Source organism: Zootoca vivipara, chromosome 2 (assembly GCF_963506605.1).
Source record: "Zootoca vivipara chromosome 2, rZooViv1.1, whole genome shotgun sequence".
In the NCBI taxonomy this organism is placed as follows: Eukaryota; Metazoa; Chordata; class Lepidosauria; order Squamata; family Lacertidae; genus Zootoca; species Zootoca vivipara.
Genome location: NC_083277.1, coordinates 63,905,476 through 63,925,694, shown reverse-complemented (window position 1 = coordinate 63,925,694; position 20,219 = coordinate 63,905,476). Strand labels below are relative to the sequence as shown.

The 20,219-nt window shown below is 42.4% G+C and overlaps 1 protein-coding gene across 1 annotated transcript in view; it reads right to left on the bottom strand.

Moving 5' to 3' along the window:
- Positions 1-16,001, bottom strand: part of CSF1R (colony stimulating factor 1 receptor) — a 39,514-nt gene extending 23,513 nt beyond the window's left edge. The window contains exons 1-4 of the mRNA XM_035105654.2: positions 15,740-16,001; positions 3,230-3,481; positions 1,480-1,752; positions 322-455 (exon numbers count right to left, since the gene is read on the bottom strand). Of these exons, the coding sequence (XP_034961545.2) occupies positions 322-455; positions 1,480-1,752; positions 3,230-3,481; positions 15,740-15,812 (732 nt within the window). The 5' untranslated portion in view covers positions 15,813-16,001. The remainder of the gene's footprint in view (positions 1-321; positions 456-1,479; positions 1,753-3,229; positions 3,482-15,739) is intronic.
- Between the last annotated feature and the right edge of the window lie 4,218 nt (positions 16,002-20,219).

Below are 20,219 nucleotides of genomic sequence, written 5' to 3'. Positions count from 1 at the left end.
AGGCAATAATGACCATACACTTTTGTGTCTAGGGAGAGGTTTTTGAGTAGCGGGCGTACCACCACCTCATTTAGCTTGGCTGACCCTACTCCATCCTTCAAGAAAGCATTCACCACTCCACAGACTCAACTGTGAGTTCAGTTCCATAAAACTCTAAGGTTCATGCTCAGCAAAGACCAGATCTGCAGGGCTACACATGACATCCAGTTTAAAGTTGTGCATGAATTAGCTCGTGGCACCAAATCTCTCTGTTATCACAGGTCTTTGCTATTTCAGCCATATCAGACAGTTCCCACTAAATACCTTTTAAAAATGACTTACCATTGCAGTGGAAGGATAGGTCCACTTTGCCTCATAAGAATGGGAACGGGAACTTATTCTGCAGGTGATATTGAAAAGTTCTCCTCGTAGTCTCACATGATCTTTCATTTTAATTGTGACAGATAAGGTGCTTGCTATATCAAGCAAAAAAGAAAAGAAGTATGCCGATTAGCTACAGACTAAGTGAAGTAACAAGCAGCATTTCCAGATCTGTCAAGATTTCTTCAGCTTGTGCCATCATTTTTTGACTGTGTGGCCCACTTTTTTTAAACCATGAATTCTAAGTCAGCCCTGTTGCCTAAGAGCTGGCAAAGCAAAAATGCAGTGCCCTTCGACTTCAGCTGGCATAAGCAGAGTGGATGTGGATGTGGCAGCAGCTATGCTGTTCTATGAAGTTCTGCCACTGCTGGCTAGGAGTTGGTTTGCCATTACTGCTGTTTATAATTTGTTGCATTTATTGTGTGTTGCACAAAGTTGCATGCTCAGGCACTAGTCAGCATTTGCAAAAGTGCCAGTTTTGATGGATAGCTAAGTTTTGGTTCATACATTGTTCCAGACAATGCAAATTAGCTAATTTCATATTAAAATGTGAACTGAGCCACATTTTTCTCCCATCTATAGCACGGGTCCAGTACAATGCAGCAAGAAAAGGACATGGCGTCTGGATGCAAGAAGGGATTGATGTTAAAATCCTTGCTCAGACATGAAAGTTGCATCGTGCCCTTGAAGTCTCCATAGTTTAGCCTCACCCAATGCTCAAAGCTGTTGTGAGAGGAAACAAGAGGTGACCTTTAGCACTCTTCTAGCACTGTGCTATCAGAATAAAATAAAATAAAATTCCTTCCAGTAGCACCTTAGAGACCAACTAAGTTTGTCATTGGTATGAGCTTTCGTGTGCATGCACACTTCTTCAGATTCCTCAGGCATCTGAAGAAGTGTGCATGCACACGAAAGCTCATACCAGTAACAAACTTAGTGGTCTCTAAGGTGCTACTGGAAGGAATTTTTTAAATTTTGTTTTGACTATGGCAGACCAACATGGCTACCTACCTGTTACTAGAACTATCAGAATAACTACACCAGCAACCTCACCCCACCCTGGCCTCCACCACTGTTGCTATTGTGGCACCACTGTAGAAAGAGCAATCGCAAACCTACCTTCAACAATAAGGCCTATTTTTGGTGAATCCACCCACCGTCCTTGCACAAGGGCACGGCACTTATACAAGTTTTTATCACTCATGTTTACTCTGTGCATACGTATTCCCTCTTGAGCGCTGAAAGAGAATCCAGAGGAGATGTTGTGCGAGTCCGTCCACAGGGTAACATTGCTTGCCAATTCTGGGTTAGCGATCAAGCACGGCAGAACTGCATCCTCACCTTCTGTCACTCTAACGAAGTATTTAAGGAGACACCAGGCTGAGCTGCGATCTTGGGGGGGGGGGGAGAGAAGGGTCAGAAATCAATTGTGAAGCTGAAGCCAGCATTTAGCACAGGCATCCCCAAACTTCGGCCCTCCAGATGTTTTGGACTACAATTCCCATCATCCCTGACCACTGGTCCTGTTAGCTAGGGATCATGGGAGTTGTAGGCCAAAACTTCTGGAGGGCCGCAGTTTGAAGGGTGCCCGATTTAGCAGATGTGCATGTGGCAACTTGGGATACATTAGAAGCAACTGGAAGCAATGGCAACTACCTAGGCTCCCTCACGCCAAATTAGTGATCCTAACTGAGTTTAGGTATCCTCTGCTATATACCCACCTAACAATGTCCATGTATATTTATAGCTGAGCCAATTGGTTGAAAATTTGAAGTAAGAATGGCACCGTTTCACACACATTCATTGTACAACCTCTCTCTCTGGGGCACAAGCCTGGGCAGTGTGTCTGGAGGTCCTTGGCTGCTCAGACAATAAGATCCTTCCTCTTAGCCTTATGGATGTGGTCCAAAGGAAAGGAGAGCAATACATTTGGCACCACTTGGCTGCAGGAGTTGCCAGAAGGAGGCATACAAGATGCCACCCAACCACCTTAAGGACTCCACTCCAGATTTGTGTAGGGTTTACTCCTTAGTCTTTTCATCTCCCCATGATGTCCCCACAAAGCAGCAGGTACAGATTTTTCCTCAGGGTTTGCTCCCAAAGCCTTTCTCACTCCAAAGTGAGTGTAGTCACAAGGTAGGGGAGGGTTTAGGATCAGAGTTTTCATTATTTCCAGGTTGACGAGCTCCGTCTGCCCCTCACTTCCCTCTACAGCACATGCAGAAACTGCCTTCTTGACCGTTGGGCTCACTATTGGTCTGTCTTCATGTGCAAGGGAACTCCCTAACTCACCGAGACCCATCAGCTACCCTCACCTGGTTTAGCCAGCCAGATGAAGCCATTCCTGACACATGGTGACAGCTTCTAGGAGCCACAGGTGAGGCTGAGTGCAGGGGGACCAAAGATGATGAACTACCCAGAAGGAGCATGTCATGTCCCCAACCAGACATACTGCCCCTCCCCAACACATGCAGTCAATCCACAATATTAACAAACATACAGATGGAGAGAGTTGGATCCCACTCATGAGTCCAGGCCTTCTGTGCTTCTCTACCATCCATTCATTATGGTAACCAGCAGACATCCATGCATTGAGGGAAACATCTGTAGAGGGGAGCCTGCTGTATAGATACAGTTTCAAATCATGAGGAGAGACTATGCCTGTACACCAAGCTGGCTGCAGAGGGGTGGGGACGGAGGTTTCTAGGAGAAACTGCCCCACTCTTCCTTTTCAAACCGTTGTTAGCTGCATGGAGTCAGTTCCCCCAAAGGGTTTCCCTAAGTGCATAGCCCTTGTTTGATATTTTGGAAGCACAGAGTGGGAACAGAGAGTGAAACTGAATGAAGTAAAATAGAAAAGTCTGATTACCTTTCACACAGAGAGATACAGATGCTGTTTCCTCACTGGTACGGTTAACATAAGCACACTGGTACCTTTTCTTTTCCTTGTAACTGGCCTTGGGTATATAGAGGGTGCCATTGGTGTACACCATGATGTTAGACTCATTCTTTATGCCGACCCACTCCACGCTAGAATTCCCGGAGCAAAGCAAGCTTACCGGGTCTCCCTTGTCCACAATCACAGTGGGGAGATTAGGGCTGATGGTAGGAGAGGCTGAACCTAGAAAGAAGGAAGAGAGTGGGCAGCCTGTATATCTTCAGGTACCATTGGCAAATATTTTTATTATTTATTAATTAAATTTGTTAGTCGCTTTGTTAGGCAACCCAAAGCGACTTACAACCAAACAACTTGCATCCATTCGTTCTGAAATGAGTAAAATAAATGAAGCCGATGGTTAGCACTGTGACTTCTTTGCCTTGCCAGACTGCAGCCCAGAAAAGGCTCTGGTACTCTGAAAAACATCCATATGGTATGCAAACACAATCCTCTGTACAGTATTCTCCTAGCGGCTCTTCTTGAATGCCACAGTTGCCTTGTGAATCACAGGTTTTAATTCCAAATGACTGAAAGTCAGGGGTTTTGTCTACCGGGGCTTCTGTGTGCTAAGGTTTTTCACAATGGATCTGACATTTGGGTCTACACTGGGGTGGGCAGAGCTCCTGCACCTTTAATAGTTGTGCCGAAGGGAGAGTGAAAGGTGCAGGAGGCCTCTTTTCCACCTGGCCACCCGAGCCCCAGATATGTACCAGCTTTCTTATTAAGGATCCAAACTGGCTTCTTCCTCAGGCTGAATCAAATGGGAGGGGAAAGAAAGAACGGAGCATCTTCAGGCTTTTACTGTGGCTAAAGCCAATTGCTTTTTTTGCAGCGTCAGCAAGTTCTTTTGACCGCTTGTTCATATTTATAATACAAGGATGAGGAAGCGAGAAGTGAATCAGCGTCTCAAATGTGCTGAGGAAGGCATTGTGAATAATAGTTGCGGGGAGACGGACTCTGAAGTGCCCTTCAATAACAGAGGAAACACATTGAAGGTGGTTGTCTCTGCTCTGGGCTCTGTGGCTCCTCTCTCTTCTTCCCACTCCTCATCGCTGCCGTTTAACCCCTTGGTATTGTTCTTCCACTTCTGCTTTTACTCCAGATTGAAAACAAGCCCAAGATTACTATGTCGAATGTTCCTGTCACATTCGTGGCAGTTTACTGAAAATGAATTCTGGCTCTCTTTCAATGTTAGGTTTAAAAAGTAAAGTAAGAAAACACTTGGGTCATGGAAGTGTGTTAGCTCTGATTCAAATGATGTCAACATGGCAGCATAGTGCTGTGTTTAGCTTCTGCAAAATAAAGTTTTGTGCCAGGGTTGCAGGGCATTCTCCTAGGAGCTAAGTTGCAGCTGAATCGCAGGTAGGTAGCTGTGTTGGTCTGACGTAGTCAAAACAAAATAAAAAAATTCCTTCCAGCAGCACCTTAGAGACCAACTAAGTCTGTCATTGGTATGAGCTTTCGTGTGCATGCACACTTCTTCAGATGCCTGTCTTACTGAATCGCAGTAAGTCCCACTGATCTGAATGGGACTTGCTTCTGATTAGAGATGTATAGGGTTGTGCTGTTAGTCAAGTAATTGATTAAAAATTGCACTCTCATACAGATGAACCAACATAACTGTAATTATTAGAGCAACAAATCTTATTCAAAAATATGTGGGAGGTGCAATAAGCAGAATGGGACATACAGGGTGAGTCCTTTAAAAGAGGCCCTGTGGATACAGGGTACACATGTTCCATGGGGCCTCTTTTAAAAGACTCACTCTGTATTACCTGATTTGGTGGACATATCGTTATGCATAAAAAAGACTAGATGGTTATTAGAATAATAACAGATATACTGAAGCATGAAGTTCCCTTAGATCAATTTTTGTTATTCCTTAACTATATGTCACCTATCAAAAAGAAAGAACATAACAGCTGTTAACAGCTGCAATAATGTTATTGGCTCAAAATCGGAAACTTACATTACTCCCTTCTTGGAAAGAATGGCTTAATAAAGTTTGGGATTTGGCTATGAGAGCAAAAATAGTATCTAAGAGTGAGAACTCCAAGTGAATATTGAAATAAATTATGAGAAAACTAGTTGCCCTATTTACAATGTCGTCAAGAATATAATGACTTTTCGCAAAAGCAACTTCAAATAGGTTTTTGTTTTTATTTTAGAAGATATACTGCAACTTTTTGACAAGTCCTATATTCTTGCAGAATATTCTGATCTGAAGTCTTTTTTTCTGAAGTAGTTTTGTTGATTAATTGTCAAATGACTAAATACATTTAATAATAAAGCTTGAAAAAAGTGAGAAGTTTAATTTTTAATGACTTGTAGAAGACCTCCGAAGGCAGCCCTGTTTAGGGACGTTTTTATTGTTTGATGTTTTATCATGTTTTTAATATTCTTTTGGGAGTCACCTAGAGTGGATGGGGAGGTCTGGCCAGATAGGCGGGGTATAAGTAATAAATTATTGTTATTGTTATTGAGGCAGTGGCTTCTCAATAATACTTTGGTCCTGTTAGTTATACTTTTTCTTGTTATATAAAATGAAAAATTCTAGACTAAAAAGTTTTCAGAAAAAGTGTTGCTCAATTAATTGGGACACCTTTTTGCTTTATGAAAAGATTTAAAAATAAATCTGTCTAATTAATTGATTAAACATTATAGTGCTAATTGGTACCATTAAAGTGTGTTAATACATTTCCTTTCCAATTAGTTTATAATAGTTTATTCCTTTAGATGTTGCTGGACTACATCTCCAATCATCTCTGACCATTGGTCATGCTGGCTGGCACTGATGGGATTTGGATTCCAACATCATCTGGGGGGCCACCAGTTCCCCATCCCTGCTCTAGGAAACTAGTTTAGCTGCTGAAAGTAAAGTTTCTTCACTTGAAAGTGTTAAGCCCCAAGAAACTGCACATCTTTGACATCTCTTTGTTTCCAATATCTGTTACTTTATTCCCCCTTCTTTAATCTGCATGTTCAGTCCAGGAAGCTTTGCACTCACTCAGCTTTGCTTTCCCGTAGGAATGCCATCACATAGCAAAATTTGACTGGCTATGCAGATCTGTGACACCCTCATGAAGTTGTGAACTCTCCTTGGAGGTTTTAAGCAGAGTTGGATGGCCATGTGTTACGGATGCTTTAGCAGAGATTCCTGCATGGGAGGGGGTTAGACTTGATGACCCTTGGGGGTCCCTCCCAACTCCAGAATTCTGTGGTTCTATGGTTATTGTGCTCACAGTGGAATCTCTGATTTGTTGAGATCATGAGGAGAAAGAAGCTCCGAACAAAATAGCAATATACCAAACAACAAAAGGGAAATAAAGAACAGTAAACAGATTTCATGGGGGGGGGGGTAGCTATATTTTTGCCCTCAAATTAAACCTAATAAAATCATACAAAATATATCAATGTAGAAATTCAAATCCAGATCAAACCCAATCACTATAATCCCTAAGAATGCAAACGGGGTGTTTCTATTTGATATCTGAAGGCAGTCCTGTTTAGGGAAGCTTTTAATGTTTAACAGACCAATGAATTTTAATATTTTGTTGGAAGCTGCCCAGAGTGGCTGGGGAAACCCAGCCAGATGGGCGAGGTATAAATAATAAATTATTTATTTATTATATTATTATTATATGTTTATTGCATGTTCAGCTTTATGCTGCAATATTTATTGTCTTGCATGGACTATTTTAAAGATTTTTAAATATATTTTAGAATCTTTTAAAATTCTAGTATTGTATTTTTGCATTGTTTCAGTTGTTGCTTACACTGCCTTCCAAGCCCCAGCCTGGAGCTGGTGCAGTGATTGAGCCCAAATCGGGCCTGATGCCCCCATTTGGGGGGTTTCTATGAGCTTCTGCTGGTGTGTGTGTGTGTATGGGGGAAATCCCAGCAATAGTACTTCCGCCTGCTTGTTTGATGGGTGAAGCAAGGAGCTCTGTTCCAGTGGAGTGGCACTGCCATCAATAGGTGGGCAGTGGTTGGCAGAGGCTAGGGCACCTTTGTCCAATCAAACACACACACATACCTAGCCCTATGCAGAGGGGGTTGGGACTACAGCTTCAATCTTGTGTTTTCTATATTGCTTTGTGAGGAATCTTCTCCTAAAAAGTGGGTTTTTTATTCAATTTACTAGATGAATGAATAATTAAGAAGGTCAAAGTAATTTCAAGATTTTTTTAAAAAGGATGTCCTTAATGGGACAACAAGAGATCTTAAACTTGGTACCTTTCACAAAACTCAGTGTAATAGTAAAACAGATGTGAAATCACCATCCTGTTTTATGACTGTTAGAAGTAGCAAAGAAATAATAATTGAATAGGAATTGAAGTATAATAGTACGGTATCAAAAACAGCATAGATCTACTCTTGATGGTGATGGTGGTGATGGTGACGAAGATGAAGCTCAAAACACAAAACTAATTACGTGAGTCACTTTAGACTCAGTTGCATTCTTGTGTGAATATCACAATGAACAAGTTGAAACCACCACCACCCCAGCCACACAATTTGTCACATAAATAATAATCCAGTATTTTAACATGGGGTCACGAAGAGTCGGACACGACTAAACGACTAAACAACAACATTTTAACAGCATCTCTCTTCTAGTTATTCTAAGTATGTAATGTTTTAATTGTACAACTCCTTCCACATCAATTTTCCTTAAAAGCCTTGTCTGTAGCTTCTTCGTAGCCTTGTCTGAGCTGAGAATGTGCTCTAGAAAGAACACCCCAACTTTCTGGGACTGTCAGGATTTCAATGGCAGAATTGACATCCAGGGGAAATTTCCAAAAGGCGGCACTTTGTCCTGGATCTTAAGCAAGTAAAAAACAACCACTTTTTGTTGTAAAAACTGTCCCAATGGTTGCACATTTCAGAGGAAACTATGTAACATTTCTTTTCAGGAAATTTTCTGCCATTGAAACCCTGATACATTTCTAAAGAAGCCCAGAGTTCTCCAGAACAAAGTTTGAAAACTGCTTATATTGTGCAAATTAAACTTGGACTAAGGCTGCTTGCACGCCATACATGTCAGGCACAATTAAAGCACATCCTCTCTCCTAAGAATCCTAGGAACGGTAACTTGCTAGGGCTGCTGGAAATTGTAGCTTTGTGGGAACTACAATCCCATGATTCTTTGAGTGGTGGTGTGCTTTAAATGTCTGGTGTGTGCAGCCTAAGTAAGGAACTTACAAATTCTGGATAAAGAGCCAGAATTTCTGGTCTGCTGGTGTTATCAAGTCAGGGAAAGGTAAAGGTAAAGGGACCCCTGACCATTAGGTCCAGTCGTGGACGACTCTGGGGTTGTGGCGCTCATCTCGCTTTACTGGCCGAGGGAGCCGGCGTAATGCTTCCAGGTCATGTGGCCAGCCATGACCAAACTGCTTCTGGTGAAACAGAGCAGCGCATGGAAATGCCGTTTACCTTCCTGCCGGAGCAGTACCTATTTATCTACTTGCATTTTGTTGTGCTTTTGAACTGCTAGGTTGGCAGGGGATCAAAAAAATGCGAACGAAAACACAGCAGGGCTGGTTTATCTAATTCTGAAGTAAATGAAGTAATATGCAATTGCCATCTAAACAGGCAAGGCTATAAGTCCAGAATCTAAAATAATCTAACTGCACCACTTTCCTGATCAAAGTTAACTTCAGAATCCATCTTTTGATAGGAGGTGAACATTCATGAAACAGTGGGATGGTTCTATACAGAGAGAGTGGAATTGCTAGTGATTGGTTGCTACATTTGGGAAAGAGTTATCTTAAGGGCTCAATTAGTGCTTTTCCACAGCGGAGGCACAGTGAGCCTAAGCCTTAAGAGCAAAATAAAAAAGTAATGAAAACAAAACAGGACTTTGAAAAAGTGCATGAAATTGCAGTGGCTTTGGTGGGGACGACTTGTGCTGCTGTTCACGAGCACCAGCTGTGACACTTTTGCAACCACATTTCATACGGGGCTTGTGCATGCAACATGTGTGGGAAGGAAGGTCTTTTCCCAGCAACTTGCTTTAGTGCCAGGTCTGCCAGGAAACGAACGTTCCTCTGAAATGGAAGCACTTGACAAAATGTCACCCCAATTAGAGTGACCTGGGATAGAGCAGATTCCTTAATGCCTCCCGCCAAAAAGACTCTGGAACTCCTTCCCCGGGGAAATATGCCCAGCCCTCAGAGTGTATAGTTTTAAGAAACAAAGCCTTTTTAAAAGTCAAAGTAAACCAGATTGGCAGCTGAGTTTCTATGGAAGGTTTTCGGCGAGCCAACATGAAAGTGATGTGGGATTGAAGATTGGAGTGATCATTCTGTGATATTATAGCAGCGGACAAAGCTGTATTATAACTTTTAAATAAATGTGTTATTTTTTAAAAAAATTCACCAGGAGTTTAGGTGAAGAGGTTTTTTAATTCTTCTGTTTTACTAATCATAAACTCTGTTTACTCTGGGAATTTCATAGTGCTTTTATCTGTATTTCTTTTTTGTATTTCACACACACACACACACCTGTTTTCATTTTTTGTGCAGTGCTTTTTTTCTAAAAAATGTTTAGGGGTACTCTCATTTCGACTCAAGAAAATCACCATTTTATAGTTCAAATCAGGAATAATAAATACAGTAAATGGACAAAAGTACAAAGATTCACAAAATGTTTAAGGGTATGCGTACCCCTGTGTCCCCCCAGAAAAAAAGCACTGGCCTTAGGTCAATGTTGGCAGAAAGGTGGGGCAAAAGCATAAGCCATAACAAAATCTACTAGGCACCGCACATTTCTCATCCAGAAGAATGGATCCATTTTGCATTTCCTTTTAACAGTACCAAAACCTTTCTAGCTGCTGACTCTTGAGAAATCAGGTGCATAGACTTGTACTGGTTTTGAAGGCTCTGTGGTGGCAGGAATGTTCCCAGGACAATGCTATCTCACCTCTCCCTGTCCTTCCGTTCCATGCCCCAAATGTCTCTCAATTTTGTGTGCACAGTGCAATCCTAAGCATATGTAAAGGTAAAGGGACCCCTGACCATTAGGTCCAGTTGTGACTGACTCTGGGGTTGTGGCACTCATCTCGCTTTATTAGCCAAGGGAGCCGGCGTACAGCTTCCAGGTCATGTGGCCAGCATGACTAAGCCGCTTCTGGTGAACCAGAGCAGTGCACGGAAATGCCGTTTACCTTCCCGCCGGAGTGGTACCTATTTATCGACTTGCACTTCGACATGCTTTCGAACTGCTAGGTTGGCAGGAGCTGGGACCAAGCAACGGGAGCTCACCCCGTCACAGAGATTTGAACCGCCGACCTTCTGATTGGCAAGCCCTAGGCTCTGTGGTTTAACCCACAGCGCCACCCTAGTAAACATATGTATTCAGAAGTACATCCTATTAATTTCCTCCACTTCATGTTACATTAAAACCTTGATGACTGATTGAGAATGCAATCATTAAGCTTCCTATCTATGCAGCAAATCAGGACTGCACAAAGAGGGATTCTTGGTGCTCACCCTCAACCAGGGATGGTAGCAGTGCCTGCCATCATGTGCAGACATCTGCCCAATGCTCAGCACCCTGGAAGTGACCCACCGGCATTGGGGATTGAGTTGGAGGCTCCCGCACACCTGGCACCAGCACACCTGCCAGTTTTACATTTCCACTGTGGAGTGTTGGGCAGCTTGAAGGTACTGCCTATTGGATGTGTGAATGCTTTGCTGGGGGCAGGAGTAGAAGGTGGCCAGTCTCTTCCCCTCCCTAACTGGGAATTGCCTCTACTCCTCAACTGTGGAACATCTGTTCTTATTACCATAGCCAGAAACAGCATAATTTTTAAATTTATGATTGACTGTATGGGATAGAGAGTGACTATGTGAGATACTGGTGACTCAGTCATTGTTAAGTGGAGTAGCACTATGATTTATTGTCCTATGGTCCAGACTCTTCAGATATCCCTCCATCCGTCGGATGGTTTATATAGGAACTGGCCTTAGGTTCCAGATGGAAATAAAACATCCTTGGTCCAGCTATGAGTTAACTATATATTAGCTCTCAGCAGTGCTTTTTTCCCTAGAAAAATAGGTGCTGGTACTCACCACAAAGTTGTTACAGTAAGTGCCACACTTTTTAACAACAAAAAAGGTGCCAATACTGTGTGTGCTTGAGTACCCCCTGAAAAAAGCACTGGCTCTCAGAATTCAGAGGCATGGGTGACATCAGTCTTCTTGGGCTGAGTGCACATATGTTCCCAAGGAGGGGACAGCATTAGAGAAGATGGAAACATCTTTGCCCATGCTCCCTCAGAAAAGGAGAGCACACAGAGATCCATTGCTATCCTTGCCTGTCTCTGATGCCAAAGGATATTATAGTGGGGCTTGGAAACACCAGGTGTGAAGGTTCCTGAAAGGGAGCAACGTTGCTAACCTCAAAACTGGCCAGCTGGGGCAGAAAGGGGCGGGTTGGGGAGGAAGCCAGTGTCTTCATAGTCCCATTGATCTCCTGCTTAGAAGCGGGACACATCAAAAGCATACAGAGGATATTACATTCCTTGCCTACTCAGAATTGGGGTGGGGACAGAAGCTGACTTTGCGGTATTTATGTAGTTAACTCTTCTTACAAGCTTAAGGTTATACTTTGTAGACCAACTGTATTACCTGTAGACCTGCAGGTATTATGAGTGCATATGCACACAACTAGTGATATTCAACTATACTGGTGTCATCTGATCATGGATTTAGAGTTATCATCATTATTATAAATAGTAGTAGTAGGACACTAATGAGAATGTATAGTCAGCTTCTGCAGTTTATTCAAAATTCGGATAAATATATTTTCTGCCATTTCTTAAGCTGATGAGAATTACCGCTCTGCACATCAATGGGGGGTGACTTTTGCGTGGACGCGCGCAGCCCCCTGGTCCCAGTGGTGACTCACTGGCAGTTCGGAGCTGGCATCGCCTTCCCAGGTAGGATGCCAGGGGTCTCCGCCTACCCCAGCCCAGCGTCCAATCCTGCCTGGGGAGGTGTCTGATGAGAGTGAATTTTCTCATGAACCTTCAGAAAACGTCACTGACCCTGTTCCTCCCCTACTTCCTTTATACTTTCAGTAACTTCTGGCTATCACTTTACCACATTACCACATTGCATAAGTGACCTTCAGTTACTGTCCTGCTGGCCCATTTCCTCCCCCCTCTCTCTTCCAGTGAAGTCATTGCAACCAGGCACATAACTCTTTCACCCTGCTGTTTGCATATTTGGATGCTAAAACCAGAACAATCACATGTGTTTTCCACCTTAACCAAAAGTTTTCCAACTTAAACAGTAATGATTTGGTTATATTGCCGCCTGCATTGTTCTTAGGATTTTTGTTGCTGCTGCTATTAGATATGATATTGTGAGCCAGCTTGGATGCCCTAAAGGTGGCATATGAATGCTACATATACTCTCTTTCACAGCAAACCTTTGATTACGCCTGCCTTTTGAGGCCATCTACAATAGTGTGCATTATTGATGTGCACTATGTATTCAGGAATGTGTGCACTATTTATTCTGAAGAAGTGTGCATGAACACGAAAGCTCATATGAATGACAAACTTAGTTGGTCTCTAAGGTGCTACTGGAAGGATTTTTTAAATTTTGTTTCGTCTACATCAGACCAACATGACTACCTACCTGTAAATAAATATACAGAATTCTGTGACCCGAGGAAGCTTTCTTTCTTTGGTGGAAGCAAAAATTTCAAAACTATGGGGTTGTTGTTGTTGTTGTTTTAAAGTGTGAAATATTCTTCTAATTTTTTTTGCATTGTCTAGTATATTTTGATCATCCAATAAATCATCATTAAGTCTCCATCTAAAAGTTGACTGTACTTCCTTTTGCATTTCCATAACCATTTTGTTATGGTCCAATAAAATCCTCGGATTTATCTTAATTTTCCTCACTTTTATTTCCAACTCTTTAGTGATCCAAACGGCATGTATTCTCGCACTGCTGTCATGGACATGAGAATAATACATGAACTGCTTATCCATTAAATGCCTTAATCTCCAGATGTCTACCAGATTCAAAGTTTGGGCCATATCAAAGAAAGTTTTTGCAAAAGAAGTTTCCCTTCTTTTGTCTCTTTCTTTCTAATGGTCCTATCCATTTCCAATGAGGGCACTCCATTCAGGTCTCCCATTATTACAAATTCCAACAGGTCAGTTGCTTTTTTTTTTTGTAAAATTCTGATTCATTGTCAGTGGCACATAGATTCCTACCAAATATATATTCTCCCCCCGAAGTTTAACTCGGAGTATTAACATTCTCCCTTTTTCGTCTTTTGTAATCAATTTGGGCTCTAGTGCTGGTTTAATATAGTATGTGGAAGGGATGGGAATAGGAACAAGATGGAAGACTGATATTCATAGAAAGTTGAAGGGAAATAAGTCATAAATGGACATAAATCTGACATCAGGAACCATAAGACTGAAAAACCAGTAGGAGAACACTTCAATCTCCCAGGACATTCTATACAAGATCTCAAAGCAGCTGTTTTATTACAGAGAAATTTCAGGAACAGACTGGAAAGAGAAGTTGCTGAATTGGAAATCATTACCAAGCTTAAAACCATGGAAGCACCTGGGATGAATAGAGACATCGGATTCTTATCTCATTATGCATGATCAAGCTTTCTTTAGCACCTCAGCCCAGGACTAATTGCAGCCATCAGCAGCCATTAACAGCCATGTACAGGTTTACCACTCCCATCAGCCCATCACCCATTCCCACCCACCCCCACCACCCTCTGTATATATATAGGGTCTGACACTTCTGTTTCTAGTGTATCTGAAGAAGTGTGCATGCACACGAAAGCTCATACCAAAATATAAACTTAGTTGGTCTTTAAGGTGCTACTGAAGGAATTTTTTTATTTTGGAAATAAGTCAGTTAAGCAGGAAAAAAAATCTGTTGTGGTTATTCACTATTATTAAATGTAATAGTTGCTTTTTACACCAAAGTGTCTGCAAGTGACTTAAATGATAAAACATTAAACCAACAAAATTAAAACCAAAAATAAAAGAAGCAATAACAGAGGACTTCAAGTGCTTATCATAGAGAGAGAGAGAGAGCAAATCCTACCCACGCCCCTCTTAAAAGGATGAGCACAAGAATGAGGCCACAGGCATACATTAACTAGCTACCTCCACCTCCACCCCACCCCAATTTAGGAACCTCAGGACTGGATAAAATGCTTAAATGGTGCCAGGCATGCTTCCCTGGGGAGAGAATCCCAGAAGGCCTGTTCTCATGTTGTCACCCTATACACCTCCCTCAGAGAAGACGCCTGGTAAAGGACCTCAGACAATGAATGCAGGGTCCAGGTTGGTGCACTCTCCCAGAGGCTAAATAAATAAATAAAATTAAAAAATGGACCAGTAGCACCTTAGAGACCAACTATAAGTTTGTTCTGGGTATAAGCTTTCGCGTGCATGCACACTTCTTCAGCAACCCAGAACAAACTTAGCTGGTCTCTAAGGTGCTACTGGGCAATTTTTAAATTTATTTCGACTGCGTCAGACCAACACGGCTACCTACCTGAATCTCTCCCTGAGGCTGTCCTTGAAGTACTGAGGTCCTGAGCTGCAAAGAGCTGCAGCACTTTGAATTGTAGGGTTTGGGGAAACTTGGGATTGAGTAGGTATCCCATGCCTTAACCACTGGGCACCTTCCAAGATCCTCTCTAACTTATTAATTTTAAAACATATAAAGATATAATGAATCGACTCTGGCCCTAGTCCAGTGGTTAGCTTTTTTTTTAAAACAACTAAGAACAAACATGACATCTGAAAAAGAAAACCTCTGGTCACTAGCAGATGGGAAGTATCACATTCAGTTCTCTCTCTTGAGCGTAAACCTAGCCTCTCATCTTAGAGACCATCTTAAACTGCTTAGAGACTGTCTTAAGTATGAAACAGTACATGAATATATTAAATAAAATCAGAAATAATGCAACATTGATGGACTTCATCCTCTCCGAGAACGCACACCGAGTCAATTTATGTAATCTCCACAGTATGCCTACCATTCAAACTGAGAAATTCTAGAGCCACTTTTTAGAACTACTGTATCGTACAGAAAAAAATAATAAACTTCACACCTGATTATTCAATTTGTGGACAAAAGGCTGATATGACCTAACTATGGAAAAGTGAAGCCAATCTTAAAAACAACTTCTGAAATATGACACAAATGTGAACTGGCGACCAAACCCCAAGTAACAGTGGAAAAAGAACAAACTTTGACAGAATCATGCAGTTTCAACAGATAACATTACTGTTATTGCAATAATTCAGAGATGTTTCTAATGCTTACTGATATAAGAAGCTCCCTTATACTGTGCGACATGTTTGGTTTTCTAGACCATTCGTGAGCCGCCCAAAGCTACCCTGATGTCCATGCAATAGACAAAAAGCAAACCTACCATGCCAGATATCAGCTGCTACCAAGAGCATCAGGATGGCTGGGCCCACTGGCCCTGGAATAAACCTGCCCATCCAGCACAGGACAGGTGTGCTGTGGTATTAGAATCGTGCCAGGGCTTTGGTCCAGTGGATCTTCCTTGGGTGAAAAGGAGATAGATGAGGCAGAAAATGCTGCTAAGCTTTTTTCAGTTGTGCGTTCTCTCTGTCTGTTTCTCTCTTTGGAGTGGGAACTTCTCCTTTTTCTGAAATGACCACAAGTTAGGAAATTCCTAGTTTTTTTAGTTAAAAAAAAGAAGCAAATGAGCAAAGGCGTGTGTGTCACGAAAACTCACCAGTCGTAGATGGGGAGGGGAGGTGCAGCTGCATTGTGACGCCCCATTTAAAGGGTTAACCCTTCGTATAGGTGAGCTTTGCTTAGGTTGTCATGGACAACAATCAGAAAGGATCTCTTGTGAATAGAGATGGATGAATTTATCACTTTCGGTTTCACTTGGTTTCTCAATTTCTAGCATTAACTTCAGTTCACCGAATTACCACATCAATTTACAATTTTTTAAATTAAAAAAATCCATTTTAGCGCTCCTCACTCCTAATAAACATATATATTTTTTGCCTAATGCACACATTTCCTCCTAAGATGATGCATTTCTGTATGCCGTTTACACCAATATATTCATTTTTATGCACACTTTCCTCCAATATGCATTTTTTAAAAGTTAGAGAACTGCATCACAAAATCTGAAGGACTGCTGTGTTTCCCTTTGAATATTGTTTAGGGCAGCGTTTCTCAACCGCTGTTCCGCGGCACACTAGTGTGCCGCGAGATGCTGGCTGGTGTGCCAGGACGTGCGGAGACGAGAAGGGCGATTTGCATTGTCACGTGCCTGGCAGCCGCCAATAAAAATCACTGACCCGCCGGAAAGCAATATTTCTCCTCCTCTTTCCCAAAGCTCAGTGCAAACGACTGGAGGGTGGTTTTAGACAAACTTAAAGAAGCTGGCTGGATGAGCTCAACCTGAAACTTGCTGAGCAAAGGATTGCGCTGGGCTGGCAGAGAAATCAGCGGCTTGTGAAGCCTTATTACAGGAGATTGCAACCAACACAGCAATTGGCAAGTGTTTCTTACAGTCATAATTATATAGTCAATATAGGGCGGCACAGAGTTAACTTTTTTAACTTTTTTAATGGTGGTGTGCCTCGTGATTTTTTTCATGGAACAAGTGTGCCGTGGCCCAAAAAAGGTTGAGAAACACTGGTTTAGGGAAGTGTAAATCAGGTAGGTTTGCATTAACACATGAACCAAACCAAAGTTCTCTCCCATTCCTACTTGCAAACTACCGGTAGTAAACTTCTCTGGCCTCTCACCGCGGAACAAATATAAAAATGTTGCAGAGGGAGCTTTTAAACCGACCCCTGGGGAAAAGCTGGTGTGAGCTGGAAGATGAGGGTAGAAATCCAAATCATCCAGATGGGGGACAGGGCAGAACTAGGCAATGAGTGCCTAGTAGGGCTTAATAGCCGGCCAAGGACCTGTATGGGGAAATGCTCATGGCAAACATATCTGCAGAAGTAACCGCTTTTATATAGTAATGATAGAAGCCTCCAATACAAGATGAGGGAGCTGGGGTGTCTGGTGTTAAAGGGGAACATAGGTATAGTGGCATAATGGAAATCTGGTGAAATGGAGAGAACCACCAGCCCATAGTTATTCCTTGACATAAACACTACAGGAATGGCAGGGCACATGGTCATTAAAGGTGCGGTATGTCAGAGAGGCCTTTGGGTCCCGTCCTGCAGGAGTTGCCATATGTTCTTATTATATATTGTTTGCTCTGGGTTCACTAATGAACTAGTTAGGTGAAGCACTGCACAGCTTGCGGTTAAAGAAAAGGCTGACATGGGGGTGGAAGCACAGGTCAAGAACCCCCCTTTACCTTCCTTGGTGGATTTTCAGATTTGTCAGCATTAGCAAAATGAGAAGTGAGTGGGAGGAAGCATATTTCCTTCGCAGTAACCTTAAGGGTTTTGTTTACAATGATGGATATGGGACCTGATCTGTCTATGCACAAAAGCTTCGACTGTGTGTACTGTATAGAGAGCCCCACCACCACCCTGAAACATCCAGTAATTGTGCCACTATGCTGATTAGGAGGGACGACGGCTAAACCCAGCCCTCTGTTTCCCCCCTCCCAAACCACAGATAGATTCAATAACACTGGACTGGAAAGAGTCACTGAATTTGTGCATAAGGGTCCTCATCCTGCTAGGAATATGTGTATGGAAGCCTGGATCAGTGTATCTCATGGTTGAGTATCTCTTGGTTATACTCTTGTTTGGTATTGTTTTGATTGGTTCTGACTCCCAAATGATGTGCCACACCCCATTGTTGCATTCAGCCAGAGAAGCACTCACACACCTAAAACTGTAATTTAGGGCATTTGGCATACACACATAGTGTTATTTATTATCTCCCTATATTTGACACGTGTGGCCTATTTGCATTTAGCAGTATTTCAATTGATAGTTTATGGAATTTAGTCATTGAAACCCCATAAAATGATTACAGTATTGTGTAGTTAGAGCAATGGATTTGGGCAAGGGGAAAACCTGCATTTAAATCAGCCCTGAAGCTCACTGGGTGGTGACCACTGAGCCAATCACTGCACCTGTCAGCCTAACTCACCTCATTGGGTTGTTGTAAGGATATAATTGGATACTGCCCTAAGGCAGTAAGAAGAGCTTTGCTAGACCAGACCAAATTATCTTCATCTAGCAGTCTGGTATTATACGGTGGCCAGTAAGATGCTTCCTGAGTAAGGACAAACAGGGCATGAAGTCCCTGAACTCCTTGGGGAAAGGGCAGGCCATAAATGAGATGAATACATAATAAAGCACTTGCATTTCAAGGTCAACATTTACATTTCAGATGCAAACTGGAACTCCAAAATCTGAAATGCTGGCAAATTTTGAATATTTGCAGTGACGCTTCTTTCAGTTCCTGCAGGAACACTTCAGAATGATAGCTAGGACCAAAATGCAATGGCCCCTATCACCCCTAAGCTAGCCCAGAGGAATCCATGCTTTTCTGCCTGATGTTGATGAAACCAATGAGTCACCTAGGAGGGAATTGTTGTCAGTGTTGTGAAAAATCATGAGCAGGCTGGCTTTTTGACGTACAACTCTGTCCTGATTCCAAAACAAGCAGTGAGGAATCCTTTGTCAGCTGCATCTGACCAACTAGTGTATTGTTCCAGAGATCAGCAAGGGCATTTGTTGAACTGAAAGGCTCCCTTCCTTTCAGTTCATGGTTGGAGTCAGCCACCTCATATCACTGGGCATCTGCAAGGGCCACTATGCCCTGCCAGGGGGCACTGCTGATACCTGCCCTAACCTTCACACTCCATTATTATTATTATTATTATTCATTTCCTTTCTATACAGCTTTATAGTGTTTTAGGGGGAGGGGACTCAAAACAGTTTACAACCTACCGGTATATCAAAACATCAAATAAAACAATCCAGAATAAAACATTACTGAAGAAAGTCAAATGCAAAGTATACATCCAAAGCTACATAATATTTTAGTTTCCTGTTAATTATCTTAAAGATTTCAACTACTGAATGCACATCAAATGCAGCAAAGTTAACAATTTTTTTATCTTAAACATTTCAGAAGAAAACATCACTAAAGGAAGTCATATATAAATGCACATTTTAAACAGCATAATTAGTAAGAGAATAAAATATTAACTTAAACATTGAACCTATCTGCTGCTGTTGCTGCCCATGGTGGCTGGTGGCTGTGGAAGCTCAGGTTTCATGACCTGGGTCTTCACTAAGAGACAGCCAAGATGGCCTCTGGCCTCTTCAGCAGCCTCAGCTTTTGCAGCTGGAGTCAATCAAGGCCCCTCCCTCCCAGGCCAGGTGGGATGAGGCCTGCAAGGCAGAAAGCAGGTCTTCCAGGCCTTACACCCTAGACCAGGCACCCCCAAACATGGCCCTCCAGATGTTTTGGGACTACAACTCCCATCATCCCTAGCTAGCAGGGCAGTGGTCAGGGATGATGGGAATTGTAGTCCCAAAACATCTGGAGGGCCAAGTTTGGGGGTGCCTGCCCTAGACGGTCTTTAAAATATGGGGTCTTGCAAGAAGTACCACACAGCTGGATCTCACCGCCCTTTTAATTTCCCAAAATGCTGCTGACCTAGTCTCACTGTGGGGCATAATGAAAAATTAACAGGTTACCCAGTTCAGTATGTTAACATTGCCACCACAGTCAGGTATGGTCATCAGAGTCCACCAGAGCACATTTGTACTAGAGCCCCTTAAAATTACAGCTGGTCCTATTTATGCTGCAATCCTGTACACATTTACCCACTTACTCGCTGTGTCCACTTCCAGGCAACACAATTTAAGAAGGATCTGGACAATTTGAAACATATGCAAAGGAGGGCAACCAAGAAGATCAAGGGCCTAGGA